Source organism: Paramormyrops kingsleyae, chromosome 15 (genome assembly GCF_048594095.1).
Source record: "Paramormyrops kingsleyae isolate MSU_618 chromosome 15, PKINGS_0.4, whole genome shotgun sequence".
Classification (NCBI taxonomy): domain Eukaryota; kingdom Metazoa; phylum Chordata; class Actinopteri; order Osteoglossiformes; family Mormyridae; genus Paramormyrops; species Paramormyrops kingsleyae.
In genome coordinates, this window is record NC_132811.1 from 1,779,012 (window position 1) to 1,800,733 (window position 21,722).

General features: G+C 45.8%; 2 protein-coding genes across 4 annotated transcripts in view; both read right to left on the reverse strand.

Annotated features, from left to right (window-relative positions):
• Positions 1 to 21,722, reverse strand: part of safb (scaffold attachment factor B) — a 39,209-nt gene that overhangs the window by 8,744 nt on the left and 8,743 nt on the right. For 2 of the 3 annotated variants that reach the window (XM_072699450.1, XM_072699447.1), the window contains 5 exons: positions 19,755 to 20,211; positions 19,316 to 19,362; positions 14,673 to 15,129; positions 14,234 to 14,280; positions 203 to 659 (listed from right to left, as the gene is read on the reverse strand). In XM_072699450.1, the coding sequence (XP_072555551.1) occupies positions 203 to 659; positions 14,234 to 14,280; positions 14,673 to 15,129; positions 19,316 to 19,362; positions 19,755 to 20,211 (1,465 nt within the window). Of the gene's footprint in view, positions 1 to 202; positions 660 to 9,890; positions 12,341 to 12,967; positions 13,371 to 13,500; positions 13,643 to 14,233; positions 14,281 to 14,672; positions 15,130 to 19,315; positions 19,363 to 19,754; positions 20,212 to 21,722 lie in introns of those variants that run through there. The other variant, XM_072699448.1, reaches the window with a different exon arrangement.
• On the reverse strand, positions 590 to 3,782 carry LOC111860251 (scaffold attachment factor B1-like). The gene is made up of 6 exons (XM_072699457.1): positions 3,516 to 3,782; positions 2,664 to 2,751; positions 2,459 to 2,523; positions 1,987 to 2,238; positions 1,655 to 1,720; positions 590 to 1,525 (listed from the first exon to the last, which is right to left on the reverse strand). Exons 1-6 carry the CDS (start codon positions 3,681 to 3,683, stop codon positions 1,433 to 1,435), a joined length of 732 nt encoding a protein of 243 aa, XP_072555558.1. The 5' UTR covers positions 3,684 to 3,782; the 3' UTR covers positions 590 to 1,432.

The window sequence follows — 21,722 nt, forward strand, 5'->3', positions numbered from 1 at the left end:
TTAAGGCCCAAGAAACACTGAGCATATTACGAAAGAAGGGGAATGGGAATGACGATGAGGGGAGTTATAAAAATAACAAACAAAAAAAAAACTTGAGACAAAATGCGGAGACCATTTTACCTCCAAAGTGCACCAAGCTCATAAACAAAGGAGCCACTATAACAAAGATAGCCATTGTTCTAGTATACAGAAAACAACAAACCTCTTTTTTTGATCATCGCCCTCAAGAGAGGAGGACTCTTTCACTGCCGTGGATTCCGCAGCGCTCTCTTCTGTCTTCCTGCCATCTTCCTCACCCACCGCTTTTGACTTCGCTTCCGACTCGACAGCGCATTTTTCGTTCGAACCCTGCTCGCTTAAGCTAGAGGCCTGCGTGCACGCATTGTCCATGTCCATTACGTCCTCCTGAACATTGTGCTTGTCCTCCGCTTTCGATTTGCCCTCGCTTTCTTTCGACTCGCCCTTTTCCATGTCGCTAGCCGACGCTTCGCTCTCCAAATTGAAGGCATCATCAGCGTTAATGGCGACGGACACATTGTCTTCCTCCGGTTCATCGTTCAGAGAGCCCTCGATGGCGGTGGGCTCTTCTTCGGACGGCTGTTCCAGGGGTTCTTCCTTAAGCGGCTCAGATTTACAAGACCCGGCTACTTTCTCATTTTCTACGGATTTAATAGGAATAGAATGGCACAGAGTTTAATTACTTCTGAAACACAGCAAGCATTACGTGGAACTGGTAAGGCTGGGACAGGAGGTGACCCTTTGCTTTTCCCTCCATATATAAGCAAAAACTAACAACGAGAGACTGGAAAAAACAAAGAGAGACCAAGCAACTGTTTTTGTTTAAATCCTGCCAATAGCCGATCTCTGCAATCCCTCTCATTTCACCTGATCCGAGTAGCGAAAGGTTCTGATCTGAAGGCAGCTGCGAGACCAGCACATGTGCTCCAAAAAGTCCATCTTCACGTCATTTCTGCCTTCCTGAGTCTCCGTGACATAGGAAGTGCTGTCTTAACTGGAAATTCAGAATCCCTCTGGTGCTGTTTATGGGTCCATTGAGGGTTATCTCCAAGGCATGTATTACATTAACCGGATCCTTTAACGTTTCGTGGGTGGGCATTCTTCGATTCTTCTCTTCAGAACTTCTTAATCTTCTTTTGCCACAACCTAAAAACACTACAGCATCTGCAACAACTAAGTGAGGACCTCATTCAGTAAACTAAGCGGGCCGTGTAAATTACTGGCCATGTGTTAAACACCATTAACCACTTCACACAACTTGGCAATGATGGATGCGCACTCACTGTGCATTACACATTACGTCTTAAAACACCAAGACGTCTTCATAGTTAACAGGCTAGCACAAGGCCAGTAATTCTCTTTGGATTTCCAGTCTCTTCCCGAGGAAAGAAAAACTCACAACTTCCTTACGAAACTAAGACTGACACGAAGCGCTTTTGAGTTCATAAAGATGTGAAACAGTACCTATTTCATCTTTCACGTCTTCAGATTCAAACTGCTCCAGGTCCTAGAGAGAAGGAACAACATATTTAGCTAACTGTAGCTAGGCATACAGAACAATGAACAGCCAAATATTACAAAAATTTGATAAAATTGATGAATAAAAATGCTAGAAAAAAAGAAATTTCAGAAATACCTCTTTTGCTGAATACTTCAAATCTTCATCTTCGGCTCCCAAATCAACACCTTCAGGGTCCATAATCTGTTTAGAGGAATATAAAGAGCATTAATCCCACAGGGTTTCTTTTTTTGTTTGTGTTTTACTAAAATCCCCGAACTTTTTAAATCTGTAATTTCATATCAGAGCATAACACTGCCATGAGCTAAATAAAACTTGTCAAACGACATGCTAACGATTTGTTTTGCCGGTCTATTTTTTTGCCTGCAGGAAATGGCCGCCTGCACAGAAACCCGTTCAACCAGTAACACCACATCCCATTCGCCGCCCTGTCTCCCCTCCCACATCACCTCCTCGGGTTGGACGTCTGCTAGAGGGTCCGGGAAGCCCGAGTCTTCGTCGTGTATGATGTCATGCTCGTCCTGGGCCACTTCGGCATTCCCCTCATTGGACAGCGAGTCGAGGATCTCGTCGGCATCGTAGTCCTCGCACTCGGCCGGGATGCCGTTATCGGTCCCAGTCTCATCCAACACGCTCATGTCCATGATGTCCATCTCATGAAGGCTGTCCAAGTTACTGTCCAGGTTGATGTCCGGGTCCTCCTGTGAACAACAGCTGCGTCTATCAGCTGGCGTTGACAAAACAAAGCCAAACAAGAGCCGGATTCCACATGGAGGCACAAACACGTCCCGCTTAAGACGAGAAGAAAAGATGCATCCATGTGCAGAGGGGATAAAGGAGAAGAATTCCACTCCCAATAAACTCATCAGAACTACGTCCATGATTCTACATAACGGGTCCATTTTAGTCCAGTACACTCACCTGCCCATCTACAGAATCCTCTTCAATGGTGCAGTCTTCAGAGCCATCATTCTCTTGTCTTTTGCCTAGGAATTTAAATTGAAATCAACTTCTCTTTCAGAAACAGCAACAGCCCAAGAAGCCCTGAACTAAGATGCTTAGTATTCCCCAGCATGAAGTGCTACGCCTTTACTGTGCGGGTGTCAGCATGCAGAGAGAGGCTTACCCTTGGCTGCCCTCTTGGGCGTCCTCTTGGGTGTCGCCTCCAGGAAGACTATGATTTCATCAGGATTCCCACCTTCTTCTTCAATCGCCTTTGATAAGAACATACAGGAACTTTTACTCATAAACACAAAAATAAGCCCTAAGTGCAGAACTTACACAACTAAATATTTAACACCACCTTAATGTAGACTGTAAACTTGAAACCACCATGACACTAAGCACAACAAAATCAGACAGATAAAAATACACAATAAGCACTGCTTATGACGCGCGAACTATAATAAAGTTCTCTTTTCAATAGAGTCTGACAGTGTAAGTATGTTAAGATCCTGCCAAGCCAGCAATGCAGCACTATTGGATTCACGTATCCTGAAGCCTTCTGGTGTTGGCACAATTAAAACGGCGCCTCCTTCAATACTCGTCATAAACTAAGCACGTATTTCCATGACGTTTGGATAATTAGGTAGGTGTGTGATCTACAGTACACGTTCAGAACATCTTAACAACACAATCGGCGTAAGGTGCCAGGAAAGCGGCGACAAGCGGCCCGCTGCGGCTCGCAGGTCCGGCGAGGCTTCACCCCTGAATCCGGCCAAAAACGAAACCCATGAAAATTTTGTTTTCTGATTATTAACGATATAAAATGTTGTATTGGTTAAACTGTGCCAAATGCGAAACTGCGATGGCGTCTGACAGCGATCCGGCTACACAAGCACCGTCCTTTCAAATCACGTCGTATGTCCTGCGATTTTTAAAAAACGAGTTTGCATGCATGGTTTTGCGAGGTTAAATCAAACAGCAATTGCATTACACAATAGTGCGAATTTACAACGAGAAGGACAGCATTCTTCACCTTTTTCAGTCTCTCGGACAGCATACTCTTGTTTCCACTGGCGTCTAGGTTTCGCCGTTTCAGCTCGGCTTTTAAATCAATGACTCGTAATTCCGACAATTTGCGCAGCCCTGCCCCCTCTGGGAGCTCAAGCGACACCGCGTCCGACGCAGACGAGCTCTCAGCCATGGTTCGGGATGCACACGGTTCCGCTCGTATAGATGTCCGAAGCTGCAGCTTCTCGCGAAAAGGCCCGGGACAAAATGGCGAGTGCGAGGCGCAGCGAGAAGCAAACAGGAACCACCGCCTCGTGAGCCGTGAGCCAGGCGCTAAAGGGCGCGTGCGCGTGCGCGTGCCTGCCCCCCGGTTCCGGTGCGGCGGCGACCAGGGGTCGCAGAAAATGACGTTTCTTGCGAAATGCAAAGGGGAACTAATTTTTGGCAAATCTTTTTAATTCATTTTCATGAATATGTGATGAATGAAGGTAATAATTTCCTTTTATTAGATAATGTACTGAGAATCGAGCAAAATGAAAATGCTCGTTAATTGAACATTCAAAAATCTCGAAATGTTAATTAAAGATAAATATTCAATCAGCACTAAAGTTATTTTTCTCTTACTCCTGTATTGGAAGAGTACTTTTGGCACTTGTTACCGTATTTTCAAGTTTTTCTTTTTAGTTTGCATGATTATTCCGAAAAACACATGAAATGTAGGAACGTTTTATTTGCATGTGTTTAAGTTTTCTAGACTATTGGCAGGAGTGTCACCTGACAGTTAAAATCTCACTCCAGGCCACAGCACAACTTCGGCCGTGAGGATGTTACAAAAAGCAGCTGTGAAAGAAATGTGGTGGAAATGTGAGGCGTTGCATTCAGACAGAAGGAAGGAAGACCATGAACACCATGATACAGGATTGAATTTCTGTTGTATACCTGTTAATAGACCTTACTGTTGAAGACATATTGTAGAATACTAAGCAGAGAGTAATGTGTTTATTCTGGTTTATATGGTGATACAATGCATTGGTTTTCCTAATAATTGTTTATTGGTTCTGGCCAATTGAGAATTTTTAATCTGACTTGAAAATCCTATGAGTATAATTAAAAAAAAACCTGCCTTGTGAAGAATTGAATTCTGTGACATAATTTTTCATTTGGGCAGCGCAGTGAGAGACACCGTCTCCTTGCACCCTCAAGCCTGGGGGCTTGACTCCCACCCCCAGCTCTGCGTGGCTGCAGGTTGCATGTTCTCCCTGGGTTTGTCAACTTCCTCTCATTACTCTGGTTAGATATGAACACACACCAAATGGCATATCTAAATTACCCATAGTGTGGGATTATGTGTGTGTATTTGCCCTGCGATGGACTGGCATCCCATCCAGGGTGTCCCCCTGCCTAATGCCCTGCGATGGACTGGCATCCCATCCAGGGTGTCCCCCTGCCTTATGCCCTGCGATGGACTGGCATCCCATCCAGGGTGTCCCCCTGCCTTATGCCCTGCGATGGACTGGCATCCCATCCAGGGTGTCCCCCTGCCTTATGCCCTGCGATGGACTGGCATCCCATCCAGGGTGTCCCCCTGCCTTATGCCCTGCGATGGACTGGCATCCCATCCAGGGTGTCCCCCTGCCTAATGCCCTGCGATGGACTGGCATCCCATCCAGGGTGTCCCCCTGCCTAATGCCCTGCGATGGACTGGCATCCCATCCAGGGTGTCCCCCTGCCTAATGCCCTGCGATGGACTGTCCCCCTGCATTGGACCCTAAGCTGCCTGGATGGGCTCCAGGCCCCCTGTCCATATACTGGACATACAGCTGGAAGAAGGATGGATAATCCTCTCTTTAAACAAATGATTTCAGAAGCTCCCTAAAGTTTGCCACTATTCACAGCATACAATGATAGTGTAAACATATAGCAAGATTTCAGCTTGTATACAGCAAACCTTTGCGTTTGCTACAAATTCACATGATGTTAACAATTATATAACTTAAAAAGAGTTATAAGCCAAGTGGAACAAGACTGGTTGTAACAAAGGGCTCCTACTTCATTGTATTTTACATATTTATGCATTGTTCTCATTTTTATGACTTTTTAAATATGCCTCTGGAGAATAATTTTCTGGAACACTTTACAATAACACTTTTACTTAGCACACATTTTTATCCATATTGTTCCAAAGGCACAGAGCTATAGGGGGTTAGGGGGCTCAAGGGCCCAACAGTAAAATGCTAACTCACTGAATCACTCACCACCCCCCACTACAGAAACAATAACTGAACTCTGAGAATCAAGTTGCTGACTGCCACAAAAATGGTCTCCACGATCTCGATAGCAGGCGCCAGCTTGCACTGAATCACAGCTGTGACAATCCCTTTCCACCCATTGTTCAAGCTTCATTGGCCCACTAGACCAGTATTTTTTTTCAATCTCAAATGTGTTTTGTGGAAATAGAAAAGTTACAGATAAGTTTAGCTGATTCTTACTTCAATTTTTTTTCCCTACCTGGGTAAAAGAATTAATTGAGATGTGTTATACCATTGTGGCATGTTCTGACTGGACCAATCTCACCCTGGTCTTCCACTATAAACAATAATCTCAGACCATGAAGTTTGCAACACATTTTTGCATGTTTATTTTGTTTCACTGTTACATTTTACTTGACGTTATAACACATGTTCATCTAAAGTCATATAATCTACATATCTTTGCTTTTAAAAAGCCAATGAATGTGGGACACCCTGGCCGCCCAGCCAATCACAGGGCAGACACACTCATACTTCAGAGATACTGGTTCGCCTGACTGCATGAGTTTGGATGGTGGGAGGAAGGCAGAATTCCTAGAGGTAACCTAGGCAACACTGGGAGAACATGCAAAGGCCATACACAGAGCACAGATGGGATTCGAACCCTGAACCTTACAGGTGTGAGCAGTGCTGGTCAACCCAAGCCATCTTCTGAAGGGCGCTGACTCAGCAACCGCCGATACCACACCCACTCCTGTGGTGAAAAAGCTTCCCCTGGGCTGCACGTGGGCTTGGGTCGGTACTGAGTGTGAGGTAACGATACTCACCACCGATTATATGAACTAAATGGTATTACAAAATTCATTTATTCAGGTAAACTCTGCAAACTCTTACATTTATTTAACATTTATCAGCAATTTTCAACCTGGGTAACAACTGATTCCAACCCTGGATTGTGCTACATATTCCTTGAAAGAGAAGAGTGTTTACCAATTAATCATGAAAACGTTACACCCAAATTGTGGGCAGTGGTGGCTTAATGGTTAGGGAAGCACACATTGAAAGATTGCTGGTTCGAATCCCTGACCAGCAAATCACCACTGAGGTACCCTGAGCAAGGTACCGCCCCCAAGCACTGCTCCCTGGGTGCTGAATTAGCTGCCCCCTGCTATGTCATGATGTCACATATGGTTAAGTACACATTTCGTTGTTATTCACTGTGGTGTGTCAACACTGATCATGAAATTCTAATCAAATTATACATATTGCAAGTTCAACATCTGTTAGAATGCTATTGGACGTGGCTAGCGTGGCACACTGCGGCAGATCAGGCAGATACTATCAATCATGCATCACTGTTATATGATTCAGACTTTCCTGCATCTTTACTGTTATGTGAAGCCAAGGTTTTAATGAGCCATATATAAATCCATCAACAAGGTGGCATTTATTATGACATGACAGCGCACTTTGTTTCAACATTGTTTTGAATTAAATATATAAAGCCTATGTATAAAGACCAGAGGCATTATACATAACACATCCAATTTTATTAGTGAAGATCAGGAAATACAGTTTCCAGCAAAAAATGACCATTCCCTGCTACCATCTAAATATAAGATTAGCGTCACACATGCAGTTATGCTAACTTTAAGTAATGCTTTATAATAGAACAGAGTGCAATCCTGCATTAAAATATAATACAGATTAGTGGCAATTTAAGAGATGTGTTCTGTGATTTGACTCTAAAAAGAGTGAAAGTTCTGCTTGCCCGACTGGATGGGAAGGTCCTCCAAATGGCTACCACTGGGCTGCACACTCTTACAGGCAGCTGAGGGAGCCTGAAGAGCTTCTGTCTGGAGGAGCTCGAACTCCGGGCTAAAGGTCTCCTCCGGCATGTTGGCGCTGCCCGGGCAGGCTGCGTCGGCACAGTTCACCGGCTTTACGTGCGGCGCCCAGCAGGCCGAGGCCGGGCCTTGGCTGTATGCGCTTGGGGGGCAGCAGTGAAGCGGCTCGGGGGAACACCCAGACCCCGCGGGGCCGAAAATCTGCGAGTCGAAGGAGGAGGCCGTGGAGGCGTGGCAGGGGAGACAGGCCTCGGAGAGGTTCAGCTTAGCCACCAGGGGTTTGCCTACAGAGACCGTCAGCCTCTCCTGCACCTGCTCATCCATGCTGTCGTACTGGTACTGAAGGCACACCGTGAATGAGAGCTCCTTCTGCGACGGAGACACAAGCACACGGTCAGCACACCAAGAAGATAAAGCGTCACGACGATAAAGCGTCACGAAGACAAAGCGTTACGACGATCCGATGATCTATCTTTGTGGGGATCAAGAATTATGTTACGGTCCTCGGCAATGATCAGATTTGCGTTTGGAAAATTCAGGCCGCGAGCCAAATGCGAAAGGCTGCGCCATCAATACTAGGCCTAGAGATGTTTAGCAGCATTACAAATACCATCTAACTATGAGACAGTATTTGTTTGAGGCGCTCGCTGTACAAATGTGTGCAAAGAGGATGCTTTTCTTAATACCTCGGGCTTTGCTAGAGAATGCCGACTGGAATATTTGATTTGCAGAGCTGCAGTGCAACCGATTTCTCTCGGATGGTCTAATGAGCATTTCTTGAAGGAATAAGAGGTCGCCGGACAGAGATTTCAAATGTGCAAACACTTCTGTACCTAAGTGAATGGCTGAGGCAGCAGATATTGCAGCTCTCTAGTCTAACAGCGTCCCTCAGAACCAACCCCATACGAATGTGCAGTTTAAATATTCATGCTTTGAATAAAACAAGAGTTTTAAATGATGCAAGCAAAAAAAAAATTAATCCAAGCACTGAGAAATTACTGGTAACACTTTACCTGACGGGGCACAAAAATGTAGTATTATGCAATTACTTATATATTAATTAACCACAAACAAGTCTTAGTTACATACTGATCTCATGATTGTTCATCGTTAATGAATGGTGATGCATCTTTTATCCGAAGCAGTTATTCTATTCGTTACTATATCTGTTAATTCTGTAAATCTTTGTGAACTACTGAAGGAACAAGTCATGAATAACACAAGTGAAATACTGATCTCATGTTTGTTCATTAATGAATCATGACGCATCTTTTATCTGAAGAAGCTGCTGTATTTGCTCACGATTTGTACTTTGGTAGTAATTGAATTGTTTGTAAGTATGTGTCCAGTCAAGTAAAGTGTTACCCAGAAAGACATTTTGAAGATGATGCATTTTTTTAGTAACTTTCTCGTTTTGCCTGCGGTTAACTGTTAGACGTGATTTGACATGAAAAGCCCAAGGGGTGAGAAACTCACGTAGCGTAGCCAAAAACAATGTTAGCCGTCACCTTCAGGGGCCCCGGTTGTGGAATGACGTCATCGTTCAGGTTTCTAGGGCAACAGTTCATATGGGACAAACTAAGCCAAAAACCATGCAGCAGATTAAAAAAAAAAAAAAAGTTAGCTTGGCTTTATGCGGATATAAAACCACTAAAATACCTTGTTGTTAAGTGTTTCAAGTGTGTAAGTAATGGTGATTCATTGATAGGTGCGGAGTTTCCGAATAACCGAGAAAGCAAACTACTCTGGGCAGGTCTGAGCCAGTTCCCAGCGAGTGCTGCAGTAATGAACTGCTGCCAGGTGAATCTTCACGGAGGGGAAGCAGGGGCCTGCCGTAAAAGCGTCTTATTTAATACTAAATACCCTCAATACATAAGCAAAAAAATCTGTCCTTTTTTCCTTCAGTAAAAACAAGATAGATGTGCTATTCCTCTATTTTAAGACTGATTTGCTACTTGGGTTGAATGAATTTCAAGTAAAGAAATATTAAGGTTAATACATACAAATTACTTAAAGGACCTTAATGTGTTCAAATGCCGTGGTAGTCTGTCCTTACCACTAATATGAACAAATTCTAATGTGAACAAACAGGGATTGCTGTGCAACACTGAATCACCCTGGCAACCATTTTATAGTCTATATACCTTTTTTGTTAAATAACTCTTTGTTGTTTTGTCTGGCTACTGTCATCAGATCTACCTTCAAAGTTTAAACAGTTATACTTTCAGCTTATTAGTTTCCATAAAACAGGGTGGTCAACTTTGGTCTGCTGGCTGGTGTGAGGTTTTCAACTGGAGACAAGTCTGTCCATGCATTTAAATGCATGTAATGGTTTTATTACCTTGTAATGATGACATCGATGATGATGAATTGAATCACAGTTTGAATTTAAATCAGGAAATACTTAAAAGCCAGTGATTGGATCATTATTACAGCTCAGCAACATTATGAACCAATAAAGTGAAGTCAGCTGACTTCCTGAAACTACAGGATGGCCAGGTTACACCCCCATCCATCGTCAATACAAATCTGGATGAAAATGATTTGTTGAGATGTTGCACATGCTTGTGGAAACAATCCCATGACAGATGTGAAAAAGACAGTGGTGGGTTACTAACATTAATGAACAGAGCAGAGTATAATGTAAGTGGTAATTCTGTATAGGCCTGTGTCTGGGCTGTCTAAGGGCCCGGTATATGTAAATAACGAATGTGTCATAAATTTTCCAATAGATAACTTCAAAGCATTAAAGCTGCGAATGATAGTGTCTCTCTCATACGAATGGATTTTGAATTTCAGTGGTGGGGTTTCCGTTTTAGTTAGCCTGTATTTTGATAAAACAGCACAGACTATTTCAGTGAGTGTCTGTGTGTGTGTGTGTGTGTGTGTGTGTGTGTGTGTGTTATAGCACGTCAGCGGCATGTGCAGAGTCAAGAAATGTGTGTGTCTGGGTGGGGTGGAGATTATATCGTCTCCAAGCACGAGCAGGACACAAGGCAGGCCTGGCCGTAGCAGTAGTCGTTAGCCACCTGTAACACTGAAATACTGCACTGCACTGTGGTGCTCGATCTTCTTGAGGCAGTGAAGCAAGAAACCCAGGGGGCAGGCAAGGTCGGCCAGCATGGCCAGCATGGAAATCTATGTGGCTACAACATAGGTGAATGAGACAGACATTCTCAAAGTTTATGTGGTTCGATTACTAAAATTTACTTTGTAGTAAATTACTTTGGAGTGGCACATATATCAGTCCAATGTATAACTCATGCCACTATTTTCAAAGTCAGTGGCTGACACAATGAATATTGATGAGATAGGTGTCCCCACACCTGTAGTAGTTTGCATGCTGTCAATGGCCCATCAGTCTGGAATGTCACTGCACCCCACACCCATCACTTTGGAAAGGAAGTTTGAAATGCAAGAAAAGCAACAACAAAATCCTTTTTTAAATGGGATTTAAAATATAAATGGACAACACAAAATAAGTAAATTAAGTAAATCACAAAATAAGTGGGTGCACGAATAAAGCAACAGAACACTAACTAAATTAACACAACTAATTTTTAGTCCTGATCCGTATGCCAAGCCTCGAAACAGTTTCTGTTCGGTTGAAGGCAAAGGTGGACATCACATGCTTTGCACTTCCATGGGGTTTTTGTTTTGTTCCCACCATGCATCCTGCAATTCACACAAGTCTTTCGCCCAGAGGTAGCCTTCATCCTGCTGTCAGAGCTCAGCTCAGCCCCAGGAACTGGCACATGAACACTACTGGTCATCTTGGTGGGGACATTCTGTGTCACACCACACAGCTGTGCGGTGAGCTCCTCCATGAACGCCTTGTGGGTCATGCCGTCCTGTTGCATGTGTTCTTTGTGGAGAATGTAGGCATTGGTCGCGGAAATGTCCAAGAAGTGAAGAAAGAGTTTCATGTACCACTTCATTCTCTTGCGCTGTGTCGTGTAGTACTGGATCAGCTGGTCCGACAAATCCACACCTCCCATGTACTTGTTGTACTCCATCACCGGTGAGGGGCACGGAAAGGACTCGGTGGTCCAGACGCCCTCCCTGGACTTCACTTTCCTCTGTACTACATCCCCAGCATAGGCAGTATGGATGGTGGAGCAGATGGACACCTCTCTCGTGTCCTTCCACTTCACAAAGAGAAGAGGGCCGTCCCTCATCCAGCGGTACGTCCCTCGAGGTGACTCCTTTGTCAGTGCGTTGACGGCACTTCGTGGACAGTCCTTCCTGTTCTCTCTATACGTTCCACAAGCAGGAAACTTGCGCGCAAACAAGTCCTTGAAAAGCTTTGGACTTGTGTAGAAGTTGTCCATATATACATGGTACCCAGACCCCAAAAACCTTTTATTGATCAGTGACATGACAGAGTCATAAGAGAGTCCCTGGCCAGTGGGGAAGATGTTCTTTCCAGTGTACACTGCAAAGTCCACAGTGTATCCATTGCTGGAATCTGCAAGCACAAACAACTTGAAACCCCACTTGGTTGGTTTGTTCTTCATGTACTGTGTCATGCTAGTATGTCCCTTGCAAGGCACCATCCGTTCATCCACAGAAAGACTCCTGCGGGGATGATAGAATGCCATACAGGCATTCTGAATGGTGTACATGAGGGGTTTGATCTGGAACAGTTTGTCGTGATCTGAGGTCCCCTTCTTGGCATAATTCAGTCTGTCCTCATCTGGGTCGCTCAAGTGAACATTCCAGGATATTGTCTGGTACCTGTCCCTCGACATCACCTTTAACAGGAACAAAATGGGAAACAAGTTTATAATCTGACATCAAAGTACAGACATTGCAAAATGCAGTTTGGAACACTTGCAGAAACATTATGAAAGTACATAGTAAGCAATGGTGCCAGTTTGTTTTGATCCCAGATATCTGATCACCAAAGTCTTGGCTACATGAAGATGACTAAATGGTGTCGTTGCAACATTCAGTTGGATAAATAAATAAGAAAAACCCCTTTTATGCTGCTGATCGGGATGTATCTGGATCGCGTTTCACCATTGTGTTGTTCATCTAATTACCATGCGAATGCGATTTGAATACGCGCTAATGCAGCTATTTAGAATGTGAATAGCGATCTTCGGGTGAGAGCGGTACTACACGCCCCCGATGCAGGTAAAACAAAATAAGGTGACATGGTATATTTTTTGTCAATTTAACCTAATTTAAAAAAAAATTAACACTTCCGACAATGGACTATTTTAAAAAGAAGACAGAGTACAGCATTTTTTTCATGATTCTACATAAAGATTTAAGCAAGACTTAAACTGAAATAGAATGTAATGGAATATCACAAAATAAGACAGTAAATGAAATTAAGTAACAATACAAAATAACTAAATAACGTGTGAACTTGCCTGTGCCGGGAAAATGACGGAAAAGATGTTGTTTCTCCGCCAGTAGTCTCTTACATGATCCAACTTCATCATGGCCATGTAGAATATCAGTCCAATGTATTTGTAAAATTCATGGACTCCAACATCCACCCATTTGTACTTTGCCCCTCTTGCGCGATTCCTGGCAGCCTGTTTGTTGGTGTTCTGGCAGAGGGTTTTCACGGCTTCCTCCGAAAAGAACAACTTGAAGAGGCTCGCGGGAGTGTAACTGTCGCGTCTGTTTAGCTGCACGCCCGGCTCCCTCGCAGGAAGGAACCTCAGCGGCGATGGAGCCACGTCACCATCGCCTTCTCCCTTCCATGACAGCGTCTGAACTAGTTCATGCCGTGGTTTCTTGGTCACAGACGGAATGTACTCCGTGTCTCTGTAAAATAAAAACATGAAAAAGAAAAAAAAAAAGAAAAAAAAAAAAACTGAGCAGTGCCTACGCAGAGTTCACAGAAATAAAATAATTCACTATTATTAAAATGATTCACAAAGCGAATTTTACTTACTCATCACAATTGTCTTCCACGGTATCGATTCGCTGCTCAAAGTGGCGAAGTTCTTCCTCGCTGTCCTCACTGCTTTCATCCGAGGAGAAGTTGTCATTTTCGTCGCTCTCCAGTGCAAGGCTTTCCTGAACCCGGCGCAAAGCTACAGCAGCAGAGCAGTACGCTTGTGTCACGTTGTAGCCGATCAGTGTGAACACCACCCAGACATGTGCCCTTGTTTATATGAGTCACAATGGGAGAGTTCACACATTTCTTTACACAATACTAACTGTCGGATTATCATGTCGTTATCATGCGAATAGTGCGACTTGCAAGTGGGCCGGCGGTCACAGCTGCTTCGAGACGCAGACGCTTAAGTCAGTCACTGTTGTTCTTTCGATTTTTTATTATTATTTTTTTAAAAGTACACCGTGCAAGATTTCTGAGGGTGTTTTTTAAAAATGTTTATATGACAAAAACTTATTTAAACAGTTTAGAAAAATTTCAACTTGTCATTTCAACTTGTACGGTTTGTGCCCGGACTGTGACGAAAATTACACCACTACTGTCACGTGTGTGTGGTGGCACGTCCACGTCAAGTATGAACCAGCCTTAAGGCTACGGACACCGTGAAACACAGAAAACAAAAGCTGGCAGGTAGAACAAATCTGGTGCAATGTTTACATGAAAGACTCACTGACGTAAATCGCATTGTAAAAGAAAAAGTGGAGGGGGGGGGGGGCAAGACACTCACCTTCCCCATCTTTTGATTCAGGCTTGCTACCTTTTTCCTCATCAGTGCTAGAGAGAGAGAAAACATGTCAGCATCCGGAAAGGTCTTACCCCCAGCGGGGGTCACACACGTCCAGAGCGGAAACACCTACCTTGAACACGACAGCGGAAGTGCGGCCTACGAGCACATTTGGCGTGTGCTGCGTTACGATAACGCGACATGAACAGCAAGGATGGGCAGAATGTCAGACAGCCAACGTTAAGGCCCAAGAAACACTGAGCATATTACGAAAGAAGGGGAATGGGAATGACGATGAGGGGAGTTATAAAAATAACAAACAAAAAAAAAACTTGAGACAAAATGCGGAGACCATTTTACCTCCAAAGTGCACCAAGCTCATAAACAAAGGAGCCACTATAACAAAGATAGCCATTGTTCTAGTATACAGAAAACAACAAACCTCTTTTTCTGATCATCGGCCTCAAGAGAGGAGGACTCTTTCACTGCCGTGGATTCCGCAGCGCTCTCTTCTGTCTTCCTGCCATCTTCCTCACCCACCGCTTTTGACTTCGCTTCCGACTTGACAGCGCATTTTTCGTTCAAACCCTGCTTGCTTAAGCTAGAGGCCTGCGTGCACGCATTGTCCGTGTCCATTACGTCCTCCTGAACATTGTGCTTGTCCTCCGCTTTCGATTTGCCCTCGCTTTCTTTCGACTCGCCCTTTTCCATGTCGCTAGCCGACGCTTCGCTCTCCAAATTGAAGGCATCATCAGCGTTAATGCCGACGGACACATTGTCTTCCTCCGGTTCATCGTTCAGAGAGCCCTCGATGGCGGTGGGCTCTTCTTCGGACGGCTGTTCCAGGGGTTCTTCCTTAAGTGGCTCAGATTTACAAGACCCGGCTACTTTCTCATTTTCTATGGATTTAAAAGAAATAGAATGGCACAGAGTTTAATTACTTCTGAAACACAGCAAGCATTACGTGGAACTGGCAAGGCTGGGACAGGAGGTGACCCTTTGCTTTTCCCTCCATATACAGTGGTATCTCATAACTCGAACTTAATCTGTTCAGAACTCTGGATCGAATCCTAAAAAGTTCGAGTTCTGATTGAATTTTCCCCATATGAAATAATGGAAAACCAATTAATTGGTTCCCGCCCACAAAAAATTACACCTAAACATGTTTTTTTAGCATTTAAACACAAAATGAACCGGATAAAACAAGAAGAGCATATAATGTACTAAACACATCTAAGCACATTTATCGAAACAGTAATTTGTAAAGAAAGAAAATAAACGTATCCAAACAATGTGTCCTGCCCGGATCGCCGGCTCCTTCCGTGTGCCACGCCCCCTCGTTGACCCCGTGTGGAATCCCTGTGTGAGCAGCTGTTTCTGTTTCCAGCTCCTCTGGGGGAATCCCGAGGCGTTCCCAGGCCAGCCGAGAGACATAGTCCCTCCAGCGTGTCCTGGGTCTTCCCCGGGGCCTCCTCCCAGTGGGACATGCCCGGAACACCTCACCAGGGAGGCGTCCAGGAGGCATCCTAAGCAGATGCCCGAGCCACCTCATCTGGCTCCTCTCAATGCGGAGGAGCAGCGACTCTACTCTGAGTCTCTCCCGAATGACTGAGCTCCTCACCCTATCTCTAAGGGAGAGCCCAGCCACCCTGCGGAGAAAGCTCATTTCGGCCGCTTGCACTCGCGATCTCGTTCTTTCGGTCACTACCCAAAGCTCGTGACCATAGGTGAGGGTAAATCGACTGGTAAATCGAGAGCTTTGCCTTTTGGCTCAGCTCCTTCTTCACCACGACAGACCGATGCAGCGCCCGCATCACTGCTGACGCCGCACCGATCCGCCTGTCGATCTCCCGCTCCATCCTTCCCTCACTCGTGAACAAGACCCCGAGATACTTAAACTCCTCCACTTGGGGAAGGACCTCCTCCCTGACCCGGAGAGAGCACTCCACCCTTTTCCGGCTGAGGACCATGGTCTCGGATTTGGAGGTGCTGATTTTCATTCCAGCCGCTTCACACTCGACTGCGAACTGCTCCAGTGAGAGCCGAAGGTCGCGGTCTGATGAAGCCAACAGAACCACATCATCTGCAAAAAGCAGAGGCCCAATCCTGAGGTCACCAAACCGGACACTCTCAACGCCCCGGCTGCGCCTAGAAATTCTGTCCATAAAAGTTATGAACAGAATCGGTGATAAAGGGCAGCCCTGGCGGAGTCCAACCCTCACCGGGAACGACTCCGACTTACTGCCGGCAATGCGGACCAAGCTCTGACACCGGTTGTACAGGGACTGAACAGCCCTTATAAGGCAGCCCAGCACCCCATACTCCCGGAGAACTCCCCACAGGACTCCCCGAGGGACGCGGTCGAATGCCTTCTCCAAGTCCACAAAGCACATGTACACTGGTTGGGCAAACTCCCACGCACCCTCAAGGATTCTGCGGAGAGTATAGAGCTGGTCCACTGTTCCACGGCCAGGACGAAAACCACACTGCTCCTCCTGAATCCGAGGTTCGACTATCCGACGGACCCTCCTCTCCAGCACCCCCGAATAGACCTTACCAGGGAGGCTGAGGAGTGTGATCCCCCTATAGTTGGAACACACCCTCCGGTCCCCTTTCTTGAAGAGGGGGACCACCACCCCAGTCTGCCAATCCAGAGGCACCGCCCCCAATGTCCACGCGATGCCGCAGATGCATGTCAACCAAGACAGCCCCGCAACATCCAGAGCCTTGAGGAACTCCGGGCGGATCTCATCCACCCCCGGGGCCCAACCACCGAGGAGCTTTTTAACCACCTCAGCGACCTCTGCCCCAGAGATAGGCGAGTCCACCCCCAAGTCCCCAGACTCTGCTTCCTCATTGGAAGGCGTGTCGGTGGGATTGAGGAGGTCTTCGAAGTATTCCTTCCACCGACCCACAACATCCCGAGCTGAGGTCAGCAGTGCACCATCCCCACCATAAATAGTGTTGATGCTGCACCGCTTTCCCGCCCTGAGACGCCGGATGGTGGACCAGAATCTCCTCGAAGCCGTACGGAAGTCGTTCTCCATGGCCTCGCCAAACTCCTCCCATACCGAATTTTTGCCTCAGCAACCGCCGAAGCCGCGTTCCGCTTGGCCCGCCGGTACTCATCAGCTGCTTCCAGAGTCCCACAGGCCAAAAAGGCCCGATAGGACTCCTTCTTCAGCTTGACGGCATCCCTCACCGCCGGTGTCCACCAGCGGGTTCGGGGATTGCTGCCGCGACAAGCACCGACCACCTTACGGCCACAGCTCCGGTCAGCCGCCTCGACAATGGAGGCGCGGAACATGACCCATTCGGACTCAATGTCCCCCGCCTCCCCCGTGACATGGGCGAAGTTCTGCCGGAGGTAGGAGTTGAAACTCCCCTTGACAGGGGATTCCGCCAGACGTTCCCAGCAGACCCGCACTATACGCCTGGGTCTGCCAGGTCTGACCGGCTTCCTCCCCCACCAGTGGAGCCAACCCACCACCAGGTGGTGATCGGTTGACAGCTCCGCCCCTCTCCTCACCCGAGTGTCCAATACATGCGGCCGCAAGTCCGATGACACGACCACAAAGTCGATCATCGAACTGCGGCCTAGGGTGTCCTGGTGCCAAGTGCACATATGGACACCCTTATGCTTGAACATAGTGTTCATTATGGACAATCCGTGACGGGCACAGAAGTCCAATAATAAAACACCACTCGGGTTCAGATCGGGGGGGCCGTTCCTCCCAATCACGCCCCTCCAGGTCTCACTGTCATTTCCCACGTGAGCATTGAAGTCCCCCAGCAGAACGAGAGAGTCCCCGGGAGGAGCGCTCTCCAACACCCCTTCCAAGGACTCCAAAAAGGGTGGGTATTCTGAACTGCCATTTGGCGCATAAGCGCAAACAACAGTCAGGACCCGTCCCCCTACCCGAAGGCGAAGGGAGGCTACCCTCTCGTCCACCGCGGTAAACCCCAATGTACAGGCGCCCAGCCAGGGGGCAATAAGTATGCCCACCCCAGCTCGGCGCCTCTCCCCGTGAGCAACTCCAGAGTGGAAGAGGGTCCAGCCCCCTTCGAGGATACTGGTTCCAGAGCCCAGGCCGTGCGTCGAGGTGAGCCCGACTACATCTAGTCGGAACTTCACAGCCTCGCGCACCAGCTCAGGCTCCTTCCCCACCAGAGAGGTGACATTCCATGTCCCTAGAGCTAGCTTCTGTAGCCGAGGATCGGATCGCCAAGGTCCCCGCCTTCGGCCACTGCCCAACTCACATTGCACCCGACCCCTATGGCCCCTCCTACAGGTGGTGAGCCCATTGGAAGGGGGACCCACGTGCCTTGTTCGGGCTGTGCCCGACCAGGCCCCATGGGTGTAGGCCTGGCCACCAGGTGCTCGCCATCGAGCCCCACCCCCAGGCCTGGCTCCAGGGGGGGCCCCGGTGACCCGCGTCCGGGCAAGGGAAAACGTGAATCCATTATGTTTTTCTTCATGAGGGGTCTTAATATTATTATAATTAAATGTATTAATGGTTTATTATTAATATTAAAATAAATAACAAGAAATCTTTATTTTGAAATGTATTTTAAATGTTTATATGACAAAAACTTATTTAAACAGTTTAGCAAAATTTCTCAGATCCCGCCATTGGGACAGCCGACTCCAGAGAGTTAACTAAAGTAACTTCCTCATCAACCTTTCTTCAAATCTGCTGTTTGTTTTCAGTCTGATCAGAGAGTGTACAAAAAGAAGATTATAAAGGACCTTTGTTCCTATCTCCTTCCTGACCTTCTGCTACTTTTCTCCTGGCCAATGAACGATCATGGGGCGTTTGCACGACTGGACAGACAGTCCGTGTCATTTCAACTTGTACGGTTTGTGCCCGGACTGTGACGAAAATTACACCACTACTGTCACGTGTGTGTGGTGGCACGTCCACGTCAAGTATGAACCAGCCTTAAGGCTACGGACACCGTGAAACACAGAAAACAAAAGCTGGCAGGTAGAACAAATCTGATGCAATGTTTACATGAAAGACTCACTGACGTAAATCGCATTGTAAAAGAAAAAGTGGAGGGGGGGGGGGGCAAGACACTCACCTTCCCCATCTTTTGATTCAGGCTTGCTACCTTTTTCCTCATCAGTGCTAGAGAGAGAGAAAACATGTCAGCATCCGGAAAGGTCTTACCCCCAGCGGGGGTCACACACGTCCAGAGCGGAAACACCTACCTTGAACACGACAGCGGAAGTGCGGCCTACGAGCACATTTGGCGTGTGCTGCGTTACGATAACGCGACATGAACAGCAAGGATGGGCAGAATGTCAGACAGCCAACGTTAAGGCCCAAGAAACACTGAGCATATTACGAAAGAAGGGGAATGGGAATGACGATGAGGGGAGTTATAAAAATAACAAACAAAAAAAAAACTTGAGACAAAATGCGGAGACCATTTTACCTCCAAAGTGCACCAAGCTCATAAACAAAGGAGCCACTATAACAAAGATAGCCATTGTTCTAGTATACAGAAAACAACAAACCTCTTTTTCTGATCATCGGCCTCAAGAGAGGAGAACTCTTTCACTGCCGTGGATTCCGCAGCGCTCTCTTCTGTCTTCCTGCCATCTTCCTCACCCACCGCTTTTGACTTCGCTTCCGACTCGACAGCGCATTTTTCGTTTGAACCCTGCTCGCTTAAGCTAGAGGCCTGCGTGCACGCATTGTCCGTGTCCATTACGTCCTCCTGAACATTGTGCTTGTCCTCCGCTTTCGATTTGCCCTCGCTTTCTTTCGACTCGCCCTTTTCCATGTCGCTAGCCGACGCTTCGCTCTCCAAATTGAAGGCATCATCAGCGTTAATGGCGACGGACACATTGTCTTCCTCCGGTTCATCGTTCAGAGAGCCCTCGATGGCGGTGGGCTCTTCTTCGGACGGCTGTTCCAGGGGTTCTTCCTTAAGTGGCTCAGATTTACAAGACCCGGCTACTTTCTCATTTTCTACGGATTTAAAAGAAATAGAATGGCACAGAGTTTAATTACTTCTGAAACACAGCAAGCATTACGTGGAACTGGCAAGGCTGGGACAGGAGGTGACCCTTTGCTTTTCCCTCCATATACAGTGGTACCTCATAACTCGAACTTAATCTGTTCAGAACTAGGACTGGACGATATGGCAAAAATTTATATCACGATATATTTCTTAATTTTGGTCGATACGATATAATTCCGATATCGATATGGACAATATTAAAAAGCCTCAGGAAAAAACTGCCGAGGACACACACAATGGATGTCTGCAAACTGAATTTGCAAAGTCTATAATACCTCCAGGCTCCTCCTATTAAAATTATATAATTTTTTTAAAAATAAAAATAGTACAAAAAAAAATAAGGTTCACTTTTTATTTGTATTTAGCCTTTACAAACAAGAAATGTGAAATAAACTATCAAATAAATAAAACTCTCAGACTCAGCTTATTAACAATAATAGATTTCCATTTAAACTAAAACAGGCTGATTATTCATATACTGTATATTATATGATACAGTATATATGTACAGTATATCGAAATATCGGAAATGTGTTTAAAAATCGTATCACCGTTATTGAAAAAAATTATATCGCGATATATATTGATATCGAATTATTGTCCAGCCCTATTCAGAACTCTGGATCGAATCCTAAAAAGTTCGAGTTATGATTGAATTTTCCCCATATGAAATAATGGAAAACCAATTAATTGGTTCCCGCCCACAAATAATTACACCTAAACATGTTTTTTTAGCATTTAAACACAAAATGAACCGGATAAAACAAGAAGAGCATATAATGTACTAAACACATCTAAGCACATTTATCAAAACAGTAATTTGTAAAGAAAGAAAATAAACGTATCCAAACAATGTGTCCTGCCCGGATCGCCGGCTCCTTCCGTGTGCCACGCCCCCTCGTTAACCCCGTGTGGAATCCCTGTGTGAGCAGCTGTTTCTGGTTGTTGTCATTAGTCCTCTGTATTTTGTCCGCCTTTCAGTTTGTTTCCCCAGTCTGGTCATTGTATTGTCCGTCTGCGTTTTACCTGCCTTACCTGTAATTAAACCCCGTATTCCCCGATACCCTGACGTCTGCGCCTTTGTCTCCATTCCGTCCCTGCTCAGCACGACAATATTATTATAATTAAATGTATTAATGGTTTATTATTAATATTAAAATAAATAACAAGAAATCTTTATTTTGAAATGTATTTTAAATGTTTATATGACAAAAACTTATTTAAACAGTTTAGCAAAATTTCTCAGATCCCGCCAGTGGGACAGCCGACTCCAGAGAGTTAACTAAAGTAACTTCCTCATCAACCTTTCTTCAAATCTGCTGTTTGTTTTCAGTCTGATCAGAGAGTGTACAAAAAGAAGATTATAAAGGACCTTTGTTCCTATCTCCTTCCTGACCTTCTGCTACTTTTCTCCTGGCCAATGAACGATCATGGGGCGTTTGCACGACTGGACAGACAG

Bases quoted from the DNA above. Each gene is read 5' to 3' on its own strand.
- LOC111860251 (XM_072699457.1), bottom strand. From the start codon at position 3,683: ATGGCTGAGAGCTCGTCTGCGTCGGACGCGGTGTCGCTTGAGCTCCCA. The intron at 2,752-3,515 runs GTGAAGAATGCT...TTCTTATCAAAG, and splicing joins TGTCCGAGAGACTGAAAAAG to GCGATTGAAGAAGAAGGTGG. The intron at 2,524-2,663 runs GTAAGCCTCTCT...TTAAATTCCTAG, and splicing joins GCCCAAGAGGGCAGCCAAGG to GCAAAAGACAAGAGAATGAT.